Consider the following 19,111-nt stretch of genomic DNA (forward strand, 5'->3'; position numbering starts at 1 on the left):
AATTTTCATCCATTGATCTTTTTCAAGTCATTTGATCTGTCAACTACAAATTGAAAGTGATGCATGAGAGGTAATAGGCGTGTGGATAACATCACCACAACCAAAAATATGGAAGTCCCAAGTTGGCCTGCTTGTGAGTGTATGGGCTGAATAACTTTGTGACAAGTGCATGGGCTCTTAAGCCTCTGAGGCCCAATTCATATGTGCACTTTCTTTGATAGAGCTGAAGATCAAGTGATCATTGCTTTCGGTTTTTTGTAGTATGGTGAAGCTCAAAAATTTTGACTCATTTTAGTGGCCTTTCTCAGCTGAACAACATATTCAATCAGCATATTATGGAGCCTTTTTTATATATACAAAATCATGAGATAGTTTCGCTAAACTTGTTCAAATTATGGAGAGGGAAGGTTCGTACTTGGATGTAAAAGGCGGAACATACTGTTGTAGCCACCTTAGTTAAATCTATGTTTGAATTAGGGAAACGATTTTCCCACACTTCATTTTATCCGTCTCTTGATTTTCTTTGAATTATTCAAACCAACAGCAAAAAATAAACAAAAATGTGTAGAGTGAGAGTAAAAGAGTATGGAAATCACTTCCCGAAAATTATGCCGAGCAAACAAAAAAAGGTTAATAACAATAGTAATTCTTGAACTTATATCCGTGTTTCACTTTGATAATTCAATTTACTTTTGTTTAGCCAAGTTTTATTTGTGGTATCATAATGTAGGTGATATTGGTTAGCTTCTGTCCACCCATACCAATTAACTTAATTTTGGTTAGCCAAGTTTTATATGCGTATTTGAGACCAATAAGTTGAGTCTTAAACCTTGAAAAACGAAATTAAACCTTCAATCTAATTAATCTTGGTGAACCACCAAGTTGGCCAACATATATTTGATATTTTTCGTGCCAACCACAATTGTCTTTGTCATGCATGACTAGTCTTTATGGATGGTTCGCTTAAGACACCCAAGTCCCCTTCTTGCAAAACTTACTAGAGAGTACGTATCTCCTTTTAGTTTTCTTTTCACTCTTTTTCATTGTTAATTAATTAATAATAGACGTCAATGCTCTTAACCACTCGAACTATAAGCGTTTTTGGATTTTATGTGCAACTCGTACATAAAATATGAGTTGACACAAGCACTATGTCAACAAAGAAAAAAAAGTGATTTTCGACACTCAATTTTTCTCTTCTTACACATCCATGTTTATTTACAACATTTGAATTAAATAGTTTAAAAAAAAATCAAGTACAACAACAACAATAACAAAGTTTTTTCCTATTAAGTGGGGTCGGCTAAAAAAAAGTGTGCAAATATAGATTCGTGTGCAAAAGTGTGCAAATATTATTTTCCAAAAAAAAAAAGTAAAAGATATATATAGATCCGTGTTTCACACATCCAAAGAAATTTAAAACTTTACCATAAAATCAATCCAGAATATCAAAACGGCATGAAGCTTAGGCTAGGACCAATAATGACGAAAGAAAAAAAAAACACTAGACAAATGAAAAGGTGCCGAGTTTGGGATCATGTTTGATAGCAATAATGACCAATACAAATTATTCAAAGTGGGTTATTTAAGTGTACTCGCGTCATCCCTCATATATAATAAACTTGAAATATTGTCTTCCGAAAGCGAAACTAAAGAAAACGAAGGGAGACCTTTAGGCCACCAAGAAAACAAAACAAATAGATATCCCTTAATTAATTAAATCATTCTTACGTATGCACACTCAATCTTCAAGCATGAGTCTTGCTTACCTAAGGTTTTCATTTTGAGGTTCTGTAAGCTCTTGAAACTTCATCTTGCTATTTAAATTCAATTTGGCTAACCAATTAGTTGCAAGATGACGCTTTCTATGAACATGCTGCACATTATAACTTCAGTTCTCTATAATCAAACTTTTGCACTATGAGACAAGATCGTAGAGAGGATGATTATTAAGGCTAGGCGAACCATGAAAAAGAGAGACCACCAAAGCAGAATCAATATTCACAATAAGATGAGAGAAATCTCTAGCTTAAGCCATCTTCAACTCATAAAACAAAACCCAAAGCTCAGCATGGAGAACTTTCCTAACTCTTTTTTTAACAATAAAATCAATGATCCAGTAACCGTGCTAATCTCTAATTAATCCTTCACTTCCCATCACCCCGTTAGAACTAGTGTTCTTAAAAACGGCCTAGGCGGCCGCTTAGGCGCTGGGTGGTGGTGACCCGAGGCATTTTCTTACAAATCAGTTAGAAAAATCGGCTAGGCTCTAGGTGGCTAGGCGGTTTTGTTTTTTGTTTTTTTTTTTATGAAAAAAACAAATCCTATCTACATTACTATATTTCCTTATTTTCCTCCTATTTTGCATTTTATGTGGTTTTAAATTGTGAACTTATTGTACATGTGTCATCCTACAATACTCCTTACTATGGTTATATGACATATATGCTTAACGTGATTTTAAATTTTGGACTTGTTGGATACTCTTTTTGCATTTTATCATTTTTTTTATTATCTTATACATAGATTTCATATAAGTATAATTTTTTGTAAGTGTCAATATGCATTTATTTATAAGATATACAAGAAATTTACCTAGATCCACCTAGGCCGCCCAGACCCCGTCTAGCCGCCTAAACACTAGGTGTCAACCCGCCTCCCAACTAGAGTCTAGCGTTTTTTAGAACTTTGGTTAGAACCAAGCCTCCAAAATAATGCATATTATCGTATACTTATTTACAATAAAAAAAAAATTAATTAACTTAAGAATGGACCCGATTGGCAAAGGATTTGGTAAACTTTCAGAAAATGATTATGAAAAAAAAAAGGATTTGGCAAAGGATTTGATAAAATCTTGAGTCTACCATTGCTGCAAAATGAAGATTGAGTGTTACTGTACCAAATGCTCTGATATCGAGGGCTTTGAAGTAGAAGTTAGAAAATAAAGGAATTAATTTTTTAAGGGTAATGTTAGGAAGACTAAATTTAAAGATAAAGTTTTGAAAACTAAAGGACATGAAAGTTGATTGGTTTATTACTTAAACGTCAATAAACGTGCTTATTTCTATTGGTGACATATAATTTAGTTTGCAAATTTAATTTCTCTAGCATTACTCATTTTTGAATAAAAGAAAACCATATATTTTAATCACTCATGAATCATGAACGTATTGTTGGCGTAAGTCCAGTTTAGAATATATTACCAATATTGTTCTAACTTAATCAATTAATATTGAATGTTGGAATTTATCTCAAAAACTTCAATAATATTAGAAGTGAAATCTCACATATAAGTTGTACGTTATTTGTTATATTTTCAATATGAGACTCTATTCTTCAACATATATGTGATGACTCATGAAGTTGGACCCAAAACAAATGTTAAAATCATGATGTATTTCTTGACTGTTGAACATTAATTTTGACCACTAGTTCTTTTCTCTCGTTTGAATTTACTTGGAAAAAACTTTCTGCATGACCAGTTCATACATTTGCTTAATGATCTGTCCTAAGATGAAGACATTGTCTTAGTTTAAGTATAACAAGTTAAACCCAAACCAAAGCCTCACTAGAAAATGGTTTCTCTACACTCATACTCAGACCATTTTACTTCAAATCACCAAATTTGGTCAACAAATAGAGTACTTTAAACCGATCAACTAATCTGACCTACAGTTCAAGTTTTTAAAGCATATCCTATTTTCTTAATTTCCCCCAGATGAACAAAACCCAGAACCCACAAATCATAACCAACCCAGACCAAGATGCCCATTTTTAATCAAGCAATGATTTTAAAAAATTTCACGAAAAAAAGGATTAGTCAAAGTAATTATTGGTTAACAGAAAACAGACCTAGTGGTTTACCCATCATTTGCTCTTGAAAGTCACAATCTCCAACTCAAATACAAGCACGGAAGAATCTTGTTAACTTATCTTTCCACCATCATTTGAATTTCCAGTGCTCTTTTCCCATCGATCCTACCTATAAGCCCCCAAACTCTCGATGATTTCTATATATTCAAATTAAAATATTCATCAACCAATTTTTTTTTTTTTGTGTTTTATATAATTCATTTCTTAATCCAAATCCTTTCCATCGATCAATAAATTAGCCTATGCGTTCTCTTCCCTCTTCTGCAATCCCAGGATAACTAACACAACCGAAAAACCAAACCATGTTCCCATTTTTCAGGTACAACTCTTTCTTCTTCTTCATATGCCTATGCTTCCTCTGTTTTTCCCCCCCTGCCTTTCCCGCCAGAATTTTACCGGACTCAGTAACTGTATTAACCGCCGCCTCCGACGTCCACAACGCCACATGGCACGACTTCTCAAGGTTCCTAGACGCCGGGAAAGGAAGCCTAGTTAGCGGCATGTCCGAGCTCAAGAACTACTTCCACCGTTTTGGCTACTTACCCAATTCCAACTTCACTGATTTTTTCGACACAGAATTTGAGTCCGCCTTGACTCTATACCAGTCCAAGCTGAGCCTGCCCGTCACAGGCAAGCTGGACACAGACACCATCTCGGCGATAATTTCACCGAGGTGTGGTGTCAGTGACATGTCGCAACATACGGCTCTGCATGCGACGCGTCACTTCGCCTACTTCTACGGCAAGCCGAGGTGGGCGCGCCCTTCCCCCGTATCGCTCACATACGCTTTCTCCCCCAATCACATGGTGAGTTACCTGAACCCATCAGATGTTCGAGACATTTTTCACCGCGCTTTTTCGCGGTGGTCGGCGGTGATCCCTGTGAACTTCACCGAGACCGACGACTACGCTTCCGCGGATATTAAAATAGGGTTTTACCGCGGCGACCACGGGGACGGGGAGCCGTTCGACGGGGTGTTGGGGGTGCTGGGGCATGCTTTTTCGCCCGAGAACGGGAGGTTCCACCTGGACGCGGCGGAATCATGGGCCATTGATTTCAAAACGGATAAGTCAAAGGTGGCTATTGATTTGGAATCGGTGGCGACTCATGAGATAGGGCATGTACTCGGGCTGGCTCACGCCTCGGTCAAGGAGGCCGTTATGTACCCGAGCCTGAGTCCTCGGACCAAGAAGGTGGACCTCAAGATTGATGACGTGGAAGGTGTCCAAGCTTTGTATGGGTCCAACCCTAATTTCAAATTTGGCTCATTGCAGAGTGAAAATTCTTACAACCATGCAGTTTCTTTGAAGTCAAGGTCTTCCTTTAGGTGGTCCATTTTGTTAACACTCACCACCACTTTGGTATTGCTCTTAGGCCTTAATTTGGCCACCTGAGAATTATTGGTAGGCTCTTTTCTTAACCTCTTTTTTTTCTTTTTTCTTTTTTTTTTTTTCAAATTGGTCGAAAATTCTTATACTTGTATTCTTTATAGTGAAATTGTAGGGACAAAATACTAAATAAAAGTTAAATGAATTCTTTCTATATAATCTTTTTGTATTAGGCTGAAAACCATAAAACACGTACTTTTTCTTTTTCTTTTTGTAGACTCTCATTTATTTATGATTTTTTAGATATTTTTTTTGTCAAACAATAGATTAAATGTTAGATTAGTCACAAATGAGGTTCGAATCCATGCCGTCATGCAAGAGCTCAACTCCTTCCACCATTGTGGTAAAGAGCCACTTGTGGCTATTTGGATTGAATGAATCAAAAGGAAATCAAGAAACATGATTAAACGGGATATGCACAAGAAGAAAATGGATATGGGAATCATTTTTAAAAGAAGGCAGAAGGGAAAACCCCAGAAGGAGAATGACAATGAGAAGTCAATGCTTGTGTCTAATTAAGCTGAGGACTAATAAATCCTAGCTAGTGGGAATGTTTTGTGCGATGGAAGTCCTATGCCACCAACCCAATTTCTGTGATATATACAAATAATATGCTTGACCTAAAAAGGCGAGGAAATAAAGGGTATCACTTGCGTCCCAGGATAGATAATCGTACCAGTTTCTCACAGAACAAGTCAGAAGGAACAATCTAACGTGCATGGGAGGATTTATAAGCTCGTCATCGTCTAGAAAAAAAGGGTATTACGATTGTATGAATTAGGGATGGGCAAATACCCATTGGTTATGGGTAACCGCGATTACCCGCCCATTTAAATTAAATGGTTACGGTTATGGGTAACCGTTTAGATAAATAAACAGTTATGGGTATAACCGTTTACCCGTGAAATTTAAATAGGCGGTTATGTGTATTAACCACGGTTATCAATGGGTAACCATTTACCCATTTATTTTATATATGTAAAACTAACACAAACCATGTTCTCGATCCAATAATACTTAGCACCCAATAAATTAGCAAGGAATTCATCGGTCATTCTCTCAATAACACTGCTACAGGAATGATGATTCTCATCATCAAGGAATTCGCCAAATTAATTTAAATTCCTTGCGCGTAATTGTGAAATTGACAGAAATGTCTTCTAAACAATTTTTGTAACCCAATAATACTTGACAAATATTATATTTACCTTCATTGGTAACAGTTAAAAATATCATTCGTAAACTATTATTTCAATTATTGAAATGGTATAAGGACTTAAAAAATTAAAATACGGAAATGTATGATGAATGTACCTATAATGGTGTATAATTGTAAAAAAAAAAAAAAATTATGACAATTTATTTATTTATTTTCAAGTTGTTAAAAAACATGTAGACGGGTGAAAAAGGGGTAATAGTAAAAAAAAAAGATAAACGGGTTAAAACGGGTAAATGGGTAAACGGGATTAAACGGTTACGGTTAAATGGGTATGCGGTTATGAGTATGGTTAACTGTTTATAAACAGTTATGGGTATGAGTATTACCGTTTAGGCAATTACCCAACGGGTAAACGGTTATGCGGGTATGAGCATAAACGATTATGAGTAAATAACCGCAGTTACCCGCCCGTCATAACCGTTGTCCATCCCTAATGTGAATGCACTCCCTTATGGGCATTTTCTTACCAAGAAGTTCTGCATCAGCCATATATAGCTAGCAAGTTTGACAAGTAATACTACACTTACCGCCTATTTATATCATCATTTGTAATTGTATCATCTCTCTAATAAAGGTAGGACCCGCTAACGCATGTGAGTCTCATCTCTATTAGAAATATGGTACAAATAGATAATAAGAGTAGCATTTTTGAAGTTTGACTGTTAACAATTTTAGAGCTTGCCATTTGATCATCTTTTTTGGACAAGTGGAGCAACATTTTAAAGTCACTTTACCTCGCCCTTGGCATCAACCCCTTGGTCATCTTTCTAATAAAAGCCTTCGTGCTTTATCTCATTCTGTTATGACATGAATTTTTGGGACGTTAATGATTGTTAAATTTGTCCGTTAACTAAACAGACTTGTTCTCAATTTTCTTTATGCTCCATTAATTCATGTATTTCGCAGGAGGAAAACTAATGAAAATAGCTTGAAAACTTTGAGTTTTAATCAAAATGACAAAAAAGTGTTGTAAGTGAATAGTATCAGGAATGACTTTTAGAGTAAAAATATCATTTTCGTTAAAAATGAACAGTATCAGGAATCTTTCATAAAACTTCATTTGGCGGGATTACCATGTTTCTACTATCAATTGGGCATGATGCTTTCTCACGATTATTGATGATCGTACCAATTGTACATGGGGAGGCATGGGTCCAGGCCCGACAAGGGTGGGCTCTAGCCCATCATAATTTTTAACCCATACCCACAATAGCCCATCTAGACTGAGCCCAATAAATATTTTCCAAAAGCCCAAACCAATAGCAACAAACACATCGATTCGCTCTCTGACAGAGCTCGTGCCGCTAAAACCCTAAACCCTTTTGACATCATTTTTCAGATCAGATCTCATCTGCATATTCACATCATTCGTCCACCGCAAGCCCCTGCAATGGCTTCAGCCTGCAGGCAATTCGCCAACAGAGCTTCCCTATCGTCCATCCGATCCGCCGTCAGATCCAGCGTCCCAAAATCTTCCGCTTCACGCTTCCCTCTCCCCACCGCCTCCTCTCCCTCCTCCGCCCCTCTTCGACGTTTCTCGCTCTCTAGGTTTGCGTTTTATTTTGGTTTTCATTTTATTCCTCTTTAATTTCATACTTTGTGGTTTTTAACCATTGGGTTTGGATTGTTGCTGTGCGTTTTATTTGGGGCAGGCCTCCAGGTGCGTTGGGATGCGTTCAGTCACTACTTCCACTCCACAGCGCGGTGGCGGCGGCGAGGTTGACGTCGTCGCTGAGCACTACATCGAGGAGCTGCCGAGCGCTCTCACAGGGTACTCTCTGCCGCACCTCTCCCGGCCTCTAATAAAAAAATTTGCTTTCTTTTCTAACTGTGAGTCACTTTTGCTTTTATCACAATTGTAATAATTGTGTTTATTTCCATCCCATGTCTTCGTTTTCATGTTTGATCACTTGGGTTCTCCTCAAAATTTGAGCTTTGCCTTGTTGTTTCTGTTGAGTGTTGCATTTGAACAGACTTGATTGATTAGTAATTCCCCTTTTGCAATGCATTTTTGTGTCCGGTGGAACCCGAATAGGAAATTTAACTTATAGATCGTCCCTTGTACACTTTCAGAGATAATTACGGTCTAGAATAGTAGTAACACAATTTTGGGTAACCCAAAATGCGTTGTTGCGTCTTTGAAACTATGAGCACTCTCTGTGTAAGATTGGCTCATCAGGTTTCCTCTAGAGCTTCCTGGCTATTCAACGAGGTTGTAGTTTTGATAATAAGAAATTTTAAGGAAATGAAAACGAGGGTGGATGTGCTTTTGATAGGGATGTTATCTGACTGGAATATTTGGTTCCTGCAGGCACATAATGTCCATTATGCTTGAACCTGCTAGTTAAGGCTTGCTGCGTCATTACCAAGTACGAAACTATGAATTTTCCTCAAAAACCTTAAAAATGCTTAACCATGTTAGTTTGGAGGCTTGTATTTCATCTTTCGTTTGATTTGGTCAGTTTTTATGATTGTACCGGCACTTGCCACATTTTGGTTTCTGTGTCCACAATCTGTTTTGCTGTTTTAGTTTGATAATCTGTAGATTAGGTATGTCCAACGATTAATATAGGTTGCTATTATGATGAAATGTTTTCCATTGGGCTGTAGTACACTTAATTCATCATATTTTGGCCATATTACGACAATATATTTTGAGTTTGAAAGTGAGCATATTGGGTTAATGTCTTGAAAACCGTAGCTAATGTAAGTGTAATGCTAATATGGCAATAAGATAAGATTGTATGGAGATAACAAAAGAAAACTTAAAAGTACAAATACTTTGGCTTAAGTTTGTTGAACTTATATTCTTATACCATGTCTAAAATAATAAAATGCTTTGATAACATAGCTGCTCCTTGTCCCAGATGGAATTGATGGTACGTGAGACATGTATGCTGTATATGGAGGTGGGCCCTGCCATTTATGGTCATTGTGTCTGACTTAAAACTAGATATACGTACATGTTGATCGGTGATTATTGGACAATGTTCCTACCCATATGTATTATGAGAGCAAGTTTTAGTGGATGCTGCATATTTGAGTTTACTTTTTTTTAGTTTATTTTTGTTGTAGAACATCTCTGAAACGTCCCCATGATCACATTTCTTTAACGTTGTTGTGGAGTCGTTCTGATTGGGTTCCTTAGTTAAAGAAACTGGGAGTGCAACAGTCTCTGCATTATTCTCCTCTTATAGAGGGTTTCGGTTTGTTTCCTAATTTAAGCCTTTGTATTGTTTGATGATCCAGAGCTTGGTCGGTCAGGTCCAAGGTGATTCGTAGCAGGCTGTCACAGTTACAAGAAGTTACCCTTCACAGGAATGGAAAAGCAAACAGTTTGTAGTTTTATTTATTCAAAACCCTTATTGAAGCTAAAATTGATTTTTCCTAAAGATAGGATGCCATGCCAGCACTTGTTGCATAATAATTCAATTTGCTTGTTCACTATGTATTTATGAATCTTTGATTTCGAACGTTAATCCGTGTTCCTTGCCTTCCTTCTTAAGTCTAGTTTACCATGCTTGATGCCCATCCCTTTGATATATGCAATCTAAGGTTGCATTTTGTGATTTTTGGTGAATTGTTCGACGTTATCTCCTTGAATCATGTTTTTAGAGAGACAAATTTCACAGGGAGGCTTTGACCTCTCTTGGTCACTCGCAATATTTCCTGAGTTTGGGATCATGGTCACTCGAAATATTTCTTTAGTTTCGGACCTAAGAATTTCTCCTTATGTTGACTAATCTTTTGGAGTTGAGATTGGATCATTTTAGTTGGGAGTGTAGTCGGAGTTTTGTGTTCAAATTTAATTTTTTCTTAAGCAAAAACAAAATGGAAGGGTCAATTCTCCTAGTGGAGCAAAAACCAGATAGAAAAATATAGCCATGAAGCTGCATGTCTTGATATGGGATTAATATTCAACACTTTTCATAAGTGAAAAGAAATTAGTTCACTGTTTGGACAGAAAGCAACATGTCCTTGAAATAACGGGGATCCTCTCCGGATTCTCTTTGTGAGGATTCCGGAGATATTTCAATCACGTTCGTTTGTCGTACATCGTACAAATAATTTTCATTAGATATTGTTTATATTCAATTTTAATTAAAAAAATTATAATGATTTTCGATCGTACATCGTGAGGTCTTCGTACAAGCCCCATGACGACGAACCTTTGCAACACATAACCCAAGTTGACAAAATCACACCATCAGTGTATACAAACTTGAAGTAAGATTCTATTTCCTCCTTACCTATTTCATCCCTCCGCACTTTTGTTTTTGTTTTTGTTTTAGTTTTTTTGTTTTCTAAAAGAAAAACATTGCATAATATTAATGTGTCTTAATTGTAACTGTTCAAATAAAAGAAGATAAAACGGAAGAAATATTAAAAAAGGTAGAAATCCTGTTCCTACAGACTTTTGCACGACTCATACTTTGTCGGACAGAGGTTTGTTTGTTTGAACGAAATGATTCATCGCCAAAGCAGTTAGTTTAATTTTTTTATTTAAAAAAAAACTAAATAATAAAATTTGAAGTCTTAAATATTTGCTACTTTTATTAGGTTTAATGGTATCCGCTCTACTTCAAAGTTGACAATCTTTAAGTTGAACACAAAAAAATGAATTCGATGCCTAATTATATGATTGGTTTATTGTCTAACTTTACTCAAATCTTCACACTCCAAATACCTTTGTGTTAAAGAAAGTGCACTATCAACATCTACACAGAGAAAATACAATCATCCTTTTGATTAAATTCAATCATCCTCTCTTGTACTAATTGTTCAATACACATAGGCCTCGTTTGGCAGCTCGGACTGTACTGACTATTTCTGTCGGATAGGATAAATAGCCACCGGATAGTACTGACTAAATTAGTCGGGCGTTTGGTGCAGTATCGGATTAATAACCGTATTATTTATACTATGTTTGGTATTATACCGGATAAGTGGAATTCAAAATATTAATATTTTAAGATAAAAATTGATACTTTTAGGTTTATTTTTCTTCACTTTGCAGAAAAGAAGCACTTTGCTTCTCCCATTCCCGAAGCAAAATGAAAGGCACTCTACAAAGACCATCAACACCGAAGCCTCTAAAATCTCCACCTCTCTGTCATTTGAAGCACTTTGCTTCTCCCATTCAAGTTTCGTCAGTCCATCGCGAAGATGAAAACCCAGAAGCAAAAAATGGAGAAGATGAAAACCCAAAAGCAAAAAGATGGAGAAGATGAAAACCCATAAGCAAAAAATTGAAAACCCATAATTGAAAACCCAGAAACACCATAATTGAAAACCTGGGTTTCGTCTGTCTAGCTACCTTTTCTTCCTTCTTGGGCTCCCCTGTTGCCGGAGCCTCTGCTGGCAGTTGGGAAGGAGGGAGAGACAGAGCAGCAATACCTTGGTGGAGTTCGCGTTGGGCAGGATCAGAGAGGGTCGGAGAGAAGAGCATACGGGAGCGCGAACCCGACTAATTATACCAACCTATTGGAGAGGATAGCTAAGCGGGTGCGGAGTGTATTAAAATGGTGGGCCTGGATTATTTAATCCGGTGCTTATTTAATCCAAACGACCACCAAACACCGTACATCGTATTATTAGTACTATCCGGCGTCTTATACGGTGTGCCAAACATGGGGAAACCGGAACACTTTGGACATATACCATTATTTGGACTAAATAGCCCTTCGTTCTTGCAGCCTTCAAGAATAAATAATACGATAAAACATTTGAAGTAGGTAATTCTAGTGGACCCGGCTTCTCTGCCCTCTTAGTTTTTATACATTCTTATCATCTCCTATTTTGTACGATCACGGTTAAGTCACGTCAACATTTTATATTGATTTTTTTATAGAGATAATAAGACAAAAAAGTAATAGTGATATAAAATGTTGATGTGACTTAACCGTGACCGTACAAATAGGAGGGGATGAGAATGTATGAGAATTGGGAGGGCAAAGAAGCCAGGTACAATTCTAGTGGATATTCATTAGTACATCACTTCTTTTGAAATAAAATATAAAATTTACTAGTACTACATTTTAATGACTTTTATTCATTTATTTATTTGTAAAGTAAGAGATTTTAAATTTTACTCTCATAAATAATGAGTTTAATACTATATTACTATGGAGACTATCATATTGTGTGGTTTAACTTATCCCACTAGATACCAAAGTAGTGAAACTTTTAATTTTTTTTTAACAAACGATATTATCGACCTTAGGGATGAATGAATGGGTTAAACATCACAATAAGTTAGCAATAATATGGTTCAAATTCACCTTTCAAAACAGTGAAACTTATACTTCCACATCCTCACCACTGAGCATGACACTTGTTACACCACATTATACTAATAGAAGTATGATCTACTTATATTAATTGACCTTTATTAGAGAAGTGGTACAATCTAGCTATCAAAATGCGTTCTCCCAATATTCTCGTAGAGTGTAGATTACGGTATCAAATCAAGAACTATTATATTTTTGGACCCGGCTTCTCTGTCCTCCCACTTCCTATACACTCCCATCCCTCTTATTTTGTGCAATCACGGTTAAGCCACGTCAACATTTTTTATTGATTTTTTTTATAGAGATAATAAGACAAAAAACAATAGTAATATAAAATGTTGACGTGACTTAACCGTGACCGCACAAATATGAGGGGATATGAGTGTATGGGAAGTGGGAGGGTAGAGAAGCCAGGTCCTATATTTTTAAAGGAATGAATCTGCACATCATCAAACCAATTATTTATTTATTTATTTTTATTTTTTGTAGTAGTTAACCAAGAAGGTAATTATTACCCTATAGTTTTAGTTTTTAATGGGAAATCACAAAACAAATTTTATATTTATTTTAATTTTTAAAGATGTTAAATTTTTTTTAATTTTATTTTAATTTTCAAAGATGTTTTTAACACTTCAAATGAAATATCTTTACACATTTTTTACTATTTTGCATTATGTCAATAATTGTTTATTTTTTTTCAATTACAAATGATGTATTACTACTCTAAACTAAATTCAAAGAAGAGGGGAGGAATTAAACTTAAAATGCGGTGAGTTCAAACCTAGACGGCCACCTAGGCGCTAGGCGATGAAGTGCTGCTGCAATTTGGACCAAATCGTCTAGCTGAATCGCCTAGGAGTTAGGCGCCCGCCTAGACGCTCTCTAGGTGGTCTAGGCGACCTAGGCGGTGGCCAAGGTTGTAGTTTTTTTATATATTTTTTTATTTTTTTTTCTGGCGAATTGACTCTTTGGTCTTCGGTGGTTGTCAGCGTCACATCTTTCATTTCCAATCGTTGTTGTATCTTTAGCAGAAAATGAAAGATCTAAAGAGAAGAGGGAGGATGGGAGAGAAGAGAAAGAGAATAGTTAAGATTGCAAACTTGCACCACATCGGAGGAGGAAATTTATAGAGCAAAAGCAAGATAGAAGATGAAGAAGTGAGAGACGAGGAAACGTAAAAAAACAAAAAAGAAAACCAAAATAAAGGCGTTTTCATCAAATGTGTTGGTGTGTGTGTCCCGACTCTTATCATTCAATTGTTTTTAATTTCTTTACATTATGTCTGACATAAATTGGGGCATTGGGTTATGAGAGAGGGTGGGAACCGTGGGATGAATCTTTTGGTGTGGCTTCACGGATGGGAACCTTGAATGATGCGAAGGAGGTTGGGTGGAGGGATTTAAAAAAACATTAAATACTAATTTTATTCAAAATATCGTATTTTATTCTTAAAAATTAAATTGTTTTGTTTGGATATTCTAAGTAGAGAGGGGGATTTTTTGAGACTTTCCTCTCTTTAAGACCACACCGTATTATGCTTAAAATTCTAACATCACATATGCTATTCTTTTTTTATAAGAAATAACATATTCTTCATGTTTGTTTTTATATCATATGGTAAATTTAATTAATTTATAATAAATATACTTAAATCCGTCTAGACCTCCGCTAGGCGCTAGACCCCAGCTCACTGCTCGACTAGCGCCTAATATTTTTTAGAACCTTAGGTGAGTTAAAAAAAAAAGGTCTTATATACCAAAACAATTGATTATTCATGTAATTATCTAAACTACATATTAATGAAATTCTCTTTGTCAGCTAAAAAAGGGTAAAACGATATTTTTGTCTTTTATCACAAAGTAAAATTATAACAATAAAGTAATTTTATTCAAACTAGGGGTGTATTCAAAGTCCCAATTGAATACTATAATACCCTGGAAAATTTAAATATATATGATTATGTGGAAAATTTTATTGATAAGTGAAAATGACGAAAATGCCCTAAGGGGGCTAAACGTAATTTTATGAGGATGTATTTTATCCTCATATATTTTGTCATGTTTCTTGACATATTTAGGTTGAGTTCAATCCTACAAACGTGTAAGCGAAAACCGTTCGTGAAATGGAGTTATAATGAAGAAATTAGAGATGTTTTTGTTGTTGGAAAAAAAAAATAAATAAATAAATAAATAAATCAATGTCTAGCAGCTGCCAAGTGGCATTAAGAGAGAGGGGAGAAAGGAGGGAGTGCGGGAGAGAAATGGAGGGCACGGGGGAGAAGAAAAAAAAGGGGCGAAAGGGTGAAAAAGGCTCCCAGCCTTCCCGTCACCGGTGCACTGGTGCACTAACTCGACCCTATTTCTGGCGGTTTTCGCCATTTTTCCCGTCAAACCTCCACCATCCAACACTTATAACCTCTTCCACAACCTCCCCTCTACCACCTCCACCCAAATTTGAGGGTTTTTAGGTCCAATTCGTGTAGAAACCCACCGAAGCACCGGAGGTGCTCGATGATGATTCCTCCGATCCGGCGAGTTTGACCACCCACCACCCACCACCACCTTTAATCAACTCTCCTTGGACTCAGAAACAAGACCCAATAGGTTGTAGGGGCGTTGGAACACTGAGGAAGTCTAATTGAAGAACACCCATCTTAGGGTTTCTGGCGGGTTCGAGTCAATTTGGAGCATTTCCTGGCCAAATTGGACTTGGCCACAGGTATAAAGTTTGCTTTACTCTTTGAGATCTTCATTTTTGTAAAATATGAGAATTTTTAGAAATAGTTGAATTTTCCCGGCGAGTCGGGACGGCCGATCGCCATCTACGACGGCGCATGGCCAGAGGGCCGTAGACGTTGTTATAAGCCAAATGAGATGTATTGGGTCTAAATTTGTTAATCATATGACGTAGGTTGATCGGATGAACCTAAATTTCATTCTGATGCAGCGCTTGATTAATTTAGGAATCGACGATTTGATCGTTATATCGTCACCAAACTTTGAGACATTATAGTACATATTATTTGAGGACCTTTGGAACTTATGGATCGGGAATCCAACGTATGGATCTTCACGAATTGGATTTGGAAGTTCGTAAAATAAAACGTCGACTACCACTCGAATTCGTGAATGGTGGAGATCCGACCGTTGGATCGTAATGAAATTTTTGTAGGTTGTTCTAGAAGAGTAATGTGAACTACGAATGACTTGATCCTTTTGTAGGGTACATAGGCAGTCTAACGAGGAGGTTAGATGTAGCCATAATATGATCAAATTTAAATTTTTGGTGGTTAATGGTATATTGATTAACCAAATAAACTTTGGGCCTACCTTAGTAATTAGCTTCCAAATTAGAAATTTCGGGTCGTTACAAATACACCCTCCAAATTTTACAGGTTTTTAAACACATCACCTACTGTTGACCCTAAAAACTACCAAGCCTACGTGGCGCGCAGGCCGAGTAACTAGTGAGCTAACTACGTCCTTCGATTAATGAGGGGCATGCCAACTCGTCGACCGAGCTTGGCTGAGGAGTAAAATATGTTGATGTTTCGTTGGGTGCGCTGTTAACTTCTCGATCTTGCGATTGCGGCTGAGGAAGGAACACTCTCGGCCTTCGAGTTTTAGAGCTTAAAGACAAGGCTGTTAGTTCTATGAAGTTCATAAATCGTCGACGTCAGATTCGATCACGGGGATTATATTCGTAAGTGTATAAGCACACCGAATCGACACCAGAGTATAGGGGCATATATACTCAATACAAATATATGTCTTGATAGTAAATGTGGTTCGACCGTCAGAATGCCGAACTCTAAAGCTTACTTGTGAGTATCCAATCATAAAACAACTCGGTGTTCAATGTGCCGAGCCTTAGTAGACTGAACACCTCACCTTTCCGAAAAGGCTAATGAGATGACCTCTGCCAATAAAGACCCGAAAGTCTTTCTCGACTGAGACTTGGATAGATAACCAGTCAGCCTCGACGCAGTGCTGGTTATCCAAAATGAAGGTGTTCCGTGGTTGGCTGGTTTTATGGTGATAGTGCTGTTTATCCAAACTGAAGGTATCACCGGTTACCTTCACAGTGCTGTTTATCCAAACTGAAGATGTGTTGGCGGAAAAAGAAAAAAAGATATCAAGGTTGTTGAGAGAGTTTGCGCATGACAATTTGTGTGTTGAATTTGAGGGGCTTTTCTCGTTGCCACTACCTATGTATTTATAGGGCTGATGTACTTACTTAGCATGGCCTGAACGATAAGCAGAGGATTTCAATTGCACCTAAAGACTTGTAATGGAATATTCTGAGATATAAAACGATGACCATACAGGGACTCTGCACGCTAATCCTATTTTATTCCAACTTTGACTTTACTTTATCCCATCACTGAATTTGTTGGATAGTCACACACGGTTCTTTTCACATCCAAAACAATCACCTTGTTTTTCTCAATGCCCATACGCCCCACACGTTGCAGACATCTATCCAATTTGCTACTAGAACTTATCCCACCTGCAAGTTACCTATGCATGCATGAAGACCATGCATCCAACTACTCTAATCAAACCCCATGTTGATATATTCAGCCTCAACTATGCATGAAGGCCATATGACAAGATGGAATCCGTTTGTACCATACTTGACCAATCTCGAAACTACTGAGCACCGGTCAACGTTATACCATCAAGGACCCAGAAGAGTTTCCCTCTAACTAGGAGGCCAATCACAGTGCGACACGTGTCGACATCAGAAGCCAATCATAGTGTGACACGTGTCAACATCAGAAGCCAATCACAACACGACACGTGTCAATGTCAGAGTAAAGCTAGAAACTCTCTTCTATAAATAGAGATCATTCTCTCACAATATTTTCGAATGTCATTTGTACTAAATCGCTCACTAGTACTCACTAAAAGAGAGCTTGAACCTATGTACTTGTGTAAACCCTTCACAATTAATGAGAACTCCTCTACTCCGTGGACGTAGCCAATCTGGGTGAACCACGTACATCTTGCATTTGCTTCCCTTTCTTTATCCATTTACATACTTATGCACACCGGTGACCGAAGCAATCTAGTGAAGGTCACAAACTTAACACTTTCTGTTGTACCAAAGTCCTCACTGATTTTGTGTATCAACATTTGGCGTTGTCTGTAGGAACGACACTTATTCCCACTCTCTTCAGCTTTGCCAAGTTGGTTTCCACCATTCGTACACTCTCTTTTGACCAGGCATCCCTATCCATTATGGGGAGCGAAGGAAGCCCTAGCACACAAAATGATACCCCTCTTGCACCTAGTGCGAAGCAACAAAAGAAGGAAGGAAAGAGGGTTGCTCTTCAAGCTAAAGTCGATGGGCTAGAAGCTTAGAACAACAAGATAGCAATGAAGAATGAGGTCCTCCAGGAGTAGTATGAGAAGCTCTTTGAGACGCTCCACGAAACTAGGTGTACTCAAACACGCGAGCTCGTTGCCCTTGTGGACATCAACCATCATCTGGGTGCCCCCTAACATGAAGGGTCACCTCCATTCGACATGGGTATCCCTGATGAGAAGCGAGCTAATCATTAAAACATTGATCAACATGAGACTTCTCTCAACCCAGATGCTTCGGCCCAAAGTAGAAGAAGTGGAGGAAGACATCTCTTTGTAAAAGGGTTGGAAGGATCAAAAACCGTTTATCGTGACTGCCGAGACTTCTTAAAGCAACGTCGAGAGAATCCCCTCCACATATGCTCAAAGATCAATGACCCAAGGGTTTCTGAAAGACTTGGTCCCCTCTCACGACCCAGGCCAGCTGCCGATCTAGGGAAGGAACGACAGGTCCCAGAAGAACATGAAGGTACAAGGGACTCTGAGGTATTCCGGCAGACTCGCCCTAGAAGTCAGTACGGCGAGTCCAAGAAAAAATCACACACCCTTGCTCAAACTTTCCTACTTCCAAGAGGCGATGAAGACTTACGAAAGAAAATTCCAGTGGTACATGACTCCACTCAAGACCCCTTTGTCCTATAGCTCCTTGAGGAAGTAAACAAGTTGAAGGCCGAACGTCAGGCCGAGATACTTGACTGGAACCAACCCAGGCCTGGCCCTCACACAAGAAGGATCCTCGACCATCCCCTTCAAGCGAAGACAAAACAAAAGCTTGGTTTACAACTCTATATTGGAATGGAGGACCCAATTGAACACCTTAACCTCTTTGAGTCCACCATGACATATCGGATGCACACCTATGAAGAGCGATGTCTTCTCTTCCCCTCCACCCTCTTTGGTGAAGCTCTAAACTGGTATTACCGTCTTCCACCTGAGACAGCAGACTCATTTGAGGAACTGAGGAAACTGTTT

The 19,111-nt window shown here is 37.7% G+C and overlaps 2 protein-coding genes across 10 annotated transcripts; both read left to right on the top strand.

Annotated features, from left to right (window-relative positions):
• The first annotated feature begins 3,885 nt into the window (after positions 1 to 3,885).
• LOC103419261 (metalloendoproteinase 1-MMP) lies at positions 3,886 to 5,747 on the top strand. Its single transcript, XM_008357379.4, has one exon. The coding sequence runs from the start codon at positions 4,176 to 4,178 to the stop codon at positions 5,265 to 5,267; it is 1,092 nt and encodes a 363-aa protein (XP_008355601.2). The 5' UTR covers positions 3,886 to 4,175; the 3' UTR covers positions 5,268 to 5,747.
• Positions 5,748 to 7,749: 2,002 nt separating this feature from the next.
• LOC103433008 (protein NONRESPONDING TO OXYLIPINS 2, mitochondrial) lies at positions 7,750 to 9,977 on the top strand. 9 transcript variants are annotated; one of them, XR_529056.4, is made up of 5 exons: positions 7,770 to 8,028; positions 8,133 to 8,310; positions 8,792 to 8,849; positions 9,348 to 9,389; positions 9,730 to 9,977. XR_529056.4 is itself a non-coding variant. In XM_008371232.4 (4 exons), exons 1-3 carry the CDS (start codon positions 7,871 to 7,873, stop codon positions 9,365 to 9,367), a joined length of 297 nt encoding a protein of 98 aa, XP_008369454.1. In that variant the 5' UTR covers positions 7,770 to 7,870; the 3' UTR covers positions 9,368 to 9,389; positions 9,730 to 9,977. The 9 variants fall into 9 exon arrangements, 4 of the variants coding, with proteins under 4 accessions (XP_008369454.1, XP_008369450.1, XP_008369453.1 ...); XR_003772601.2 differs by having other exon boundaries at positions 7,771 to 8,028; positions 8,133 to 8,251; XR_529060.4 differs by lacking the exon at positions 9,348 to 9,389 and having other exon boundaries at positions 7,750 to 8,028; positions 8,133 to 8,251.
• The last annotated feature ends 9,134 nt before the right edge of the window (positions 9,978 to 19,111 follow it).

Source organism: Malus domestica, chromosome 04 (genome assembly GCF_042453785.1).
Source record: "Malus domestica chromosome 04, GDT2T_hap1".
NCBI classification, from domain to species: Eukaryota; Viridiplantae; Streptophyta; class Magnoliopsida; order Rosales; family Rosaceae; genus Malus; species Malus domestica.

What these genes read in the sequence shown, in the direction of transcription:
- LOC103419261 (XM_008357379.4), top strand. Translation starts at nt 4,176, where the DNA reads ATGTTCCCATTTTTCAGGTACAACTCTTTCTTCTTCTTCATATGCCTA.
- LOC103433008 (XM_008371228.4), top strand. Translation starts at nt 7,871, where the DNA reads ATGGCTTCAGCCTGCAGGCAATTCGCCAACAGAGCTTCCCTATCGTCC. An exon ending in CGACGTTTCTCGCTCTCTAG is followed by an intron (nt 8,029 to 8,132) that starts GTTTGCGTTTTA and finishes TATTTGGGGCAG; the next exon opens with GCCTCCAGGTGCGTTGGGAT.